Genomic DNA, 3,187 nt, shown 5'->3' with positions numbered 1-3,187 from the left:
CTTTGCCTTAGACGTTTGGTGTCACGCCAGGACACGGGCAGATTAGCATCCAGAAGGTGCCTCTGGAGGGATAGAGGCGCCTGATGCCCCTCTCCCAAGTTTTTATACCCAGAGGTTTGGTGTTTCACAGGTTGAAAGACATTTTCTGTGGATGGGCTATGAGTTGATAGGTGTATACTTCTTGACTAGCAGTATAGGCCTTTTTTAACATTATAGAAGAGACTTCTTGGTGTTTTAAAACTAAGCAAAACTTTGGTGTCGTGCACATGCTTAATTTCACTTACAGACTCTTCCTCTATGTTCCCTCCTTGTGCTGCAGTAGTATTAATTTTATTGCCTGTACGTGGATTGAATTCACTGATTGGCAGCTAATCATTCTTAGGAAAAAAAAAAAAAAGTTCCTGTAAAAAGCTATTGGAATTAATTTGGCAGCAACTGTGAGAAATGATAATAAATTTACAAATGCAGTTGGAGTAATGGTCCAGTGTGGATTTAACAAGACATACACCCTCAACCACTGGGAAGCAACATGTAGGTTCTAGGACAGTCGAATATACTTCTCCACACTGGTGCAGAACCTCAGGGGCTAGGAGTTGTCCGAGAAGGATGCAGAGGGGTTAAGGCTCCTGGATTTGAGCTGGAAAGAGGTAAAGAAGAGAAGGAGCTGGGCTGAATGCAATGAAGACCCCTATGTTTTAATCCTCTGATGCTTGAGGTTGTGTGGGAGCGAATCCAAAAGCTGTAGCAATGTCTTGACCTACCAGGAGCTCACTTGGAGTTTGGGTTCTTGGCACTTCTGGATTTCAAGTGTTAAAAGGCTCCTTTTTCACAGAGGTGCCAACAACTTAAGGGAGTGCTGGAAAAAAATGCTTTGTAACACTTCTCTCGGGGTAGGGGTGTGTGTGTTAGTGAGATTTACCTCCGCCACAAGGGTCTGATCTTCAAAGGCCTTAGGCACTGCCAGTGATTTTGCCCGGAACGTGCAGGGCCATGTACAACGTGAAGTACATTTCCCAGGATGAATGAGACCTCGCCTTTTTTCTTTATCAGAACAGGAAAGATCAAGTCGTACAGTGGAGCAAAGTGAGTAGGCAAGTTCACGGGAAGCCCCTGAAGGTGGCTGCAGAGCTTTCCTGGATGCACACAGCAGCCTGTGCTGGCTGGGGTGCCCGCCACCACCTTTTTTGCCCCTGCCCCTGACAGCGATTCTAGTGGCTGCTGGCAAGCGTGGGACAGCAAACTGAGACAGCTTAATGAAAAGTCCCGCAGGAAGGAAAAAGCACTCTAGCAGATAAAAAAATAGTATTATTGAACTTGTATTTTTCTCCTTTTTTTTTTTTTTTATGTGTTTTGTTATTTAATTAGGAACCTTTGACTTCATGATGGGTGGAAAAATCCCCCTGGCTGTTAGGATCCAAGCTTCTCCCAGCGTGAGGATTTGTCAAGGCTGAGGGACTCTGGATTATCTATAAACCTCCTCCAACATACAGAGCTGCTTTTCTGTCTCCCCATCACGAGGGGTCTTGGAGCCGATACAAAGATGGCCTCCAGCCTCACCTGCGCTGGCATCATCTGGGCCTTCCTCTCCTTCATCTGCGCTGCTGCCTCCTGCGTGGGCTTCTTCATGCCCTACTGGCTGCTGGGGTCTCAGCTGGAGAAGTCTGTTTCCTTCGGCACTTTCCGGAGGTGTTCCTACCCGGTGAGGGACGAGAGCCGCCAGACGACGGTGATGGTGGAGCAGTGCGGCCGCTACGCCTCCTTCCAGGCCATCCCCAGCGCCGAGTGGAGGATCTGCACGGTGGTGACAGGCCTGGGCTGCGGGCTGCTCCTCTTGGTGGCCCTCACGGCGCTCATGGGCTGCTGCGTGTCCGAGCTCATCTCCAGGACTGTGGGCAGGGTGGCAGGAGGCATCCAGTTCCTAGGGGGTGAGTGCTCATGAGGGGAAGGAATGGGGGGGAGGCCGGGCTGTTGATTTACGTGTGTGGAGACTTTGGGATGAGGAAGGGGTGAGTCAAACTTTCTGCTCGTGACAGAGACCGCTTGGCTTTCTTGATGATTGAGCTGGTGGTCTGGATGCCTGAATGTGGCCCAAAGACACAAGTGCTTGTGGTCGTTGTCGTGCTTAAGTCCCTGCCTGGTCACTGTGCAACCTTTGAGAGTTGATTTCCATGGGACAGCATCTTCACTGTGGTATTGTGAGCTGTAGTTTGCAGCAGAGCTCAGCTGTGGTGGAGGTACATGAAGGAGCGTGGGGGCTGCAGAGCCCCGTGGAGCATCACAGTTTTGCAGACTCTGTGTTATGTGGGAACAACCTCTCTTCTTTCTCCCTCCTACCCCCATCGCTGGCACAGCTCCCTCCACCTCTGCTCTCTGCAGCTACGTGGAGCTGGCAACAAGTCTGTGGACCAGGCTGGAAGGGAGGGTTGTTTATCCCTGGTGGAGGTGGCCCACCATCTGCCGGGAGGAGCCCCGCCGGGCTGGCTGACCCGTGCTGCCCGCTGGCAGTGCTGCCCCTTTGCTGAGTCTGTGGGCTAGAGAGCGTGTGGGAGAATTGCCTCCCCTCCTTTTTTGAGCACATCATCGTGGGGAGTGTTTGTAACCCTGGAGCTTTTGAAGGGTATGAGACAATAAACAGGATCCTCAAGTGTGTTTTTTATAGGGCGCTTTTCCCGGTACGTCATCACTCTCCTGTCGTCGGTGACATGCGGCTCAGTGGCACTCACTTGTGCCTGGTGCGAGGGCTCTGCCACCCCTGTGTGCTCACCCACCCCCTCAGGGGATGCCTTCCCCAAGTGTTCAGCACCGAGGCAGCGTGGGCAGCTGTGTTTTGGGTGCCCTGTGGTGGCTGGTCCCAGCCGGGTGCCCCAGCTCGCACCCCAGAGGAGCAGGCTGCAGCGGGACACCCACCACCCTCCCCTCCAAACACAGACCTGCCCCTCAAGGGCAGTCAGGATACATCTGCAGCCTGCAGCACTGAGGAAGCACAAGACAAAAACTCTGCTCCCAGCCAGCCCGGGGCAGACAGCCGAGGCAAGGAGGGGGACCTTGGGGCAGGTCTCCAGCCAGGCGATGCCGGCGTAGCTCCCTCCTGAGCGTGTGGAGCCCTGCCTCCAGCTTTTTGAGTAGTTCCTACACTTCAGAGCAAGCCCACGCTGTCACTTCAGCCCTCCCTCAGCTTTGAGACCCA

The 3,187-nt window shown here is 53.0% G+C and overlaps 1 protein-coding gene across 1 annotated transcript; it reads left to right on the top strand.

Annotated features, from left to right (window-relative positions):
* Positions 1-1,395: 1,395 nt before the first annotated feature.
* On the top strand, positions 1,396-1,925 carry LHFP (lipoma HMGIC fusion partner; the record flags this gene model as incomplete). The annotated part of the gene is made up of 1 exon (XM_008943651.1): positions 1,396-1,925. A coding segment is annotated over exon 1 (385 nt), but the record flags the coding sequence as incomplete, so codon positions are not given.
* Positions 1,926-3,187: the final 1,262 nt, after the last annotated feature.

This window comes from Merops nubicus, unplaced genomic scaffold, assembly GCF_000691845.1.
Source record: "Merops nubicus isolate BGI_N331 unplaced genomic scaffold, ASM69184v1 scaffold38527, whole genome shotgun sequence".
Lineage (NCBI taxonomy): Eukaryota > Metazoa > Chordata > Aves > Coraciiformes > Meropidae > Merops > Merops nubicus.
This window is presented reverse-complemented; position numbering and strand designations above follow the sequence as displayed.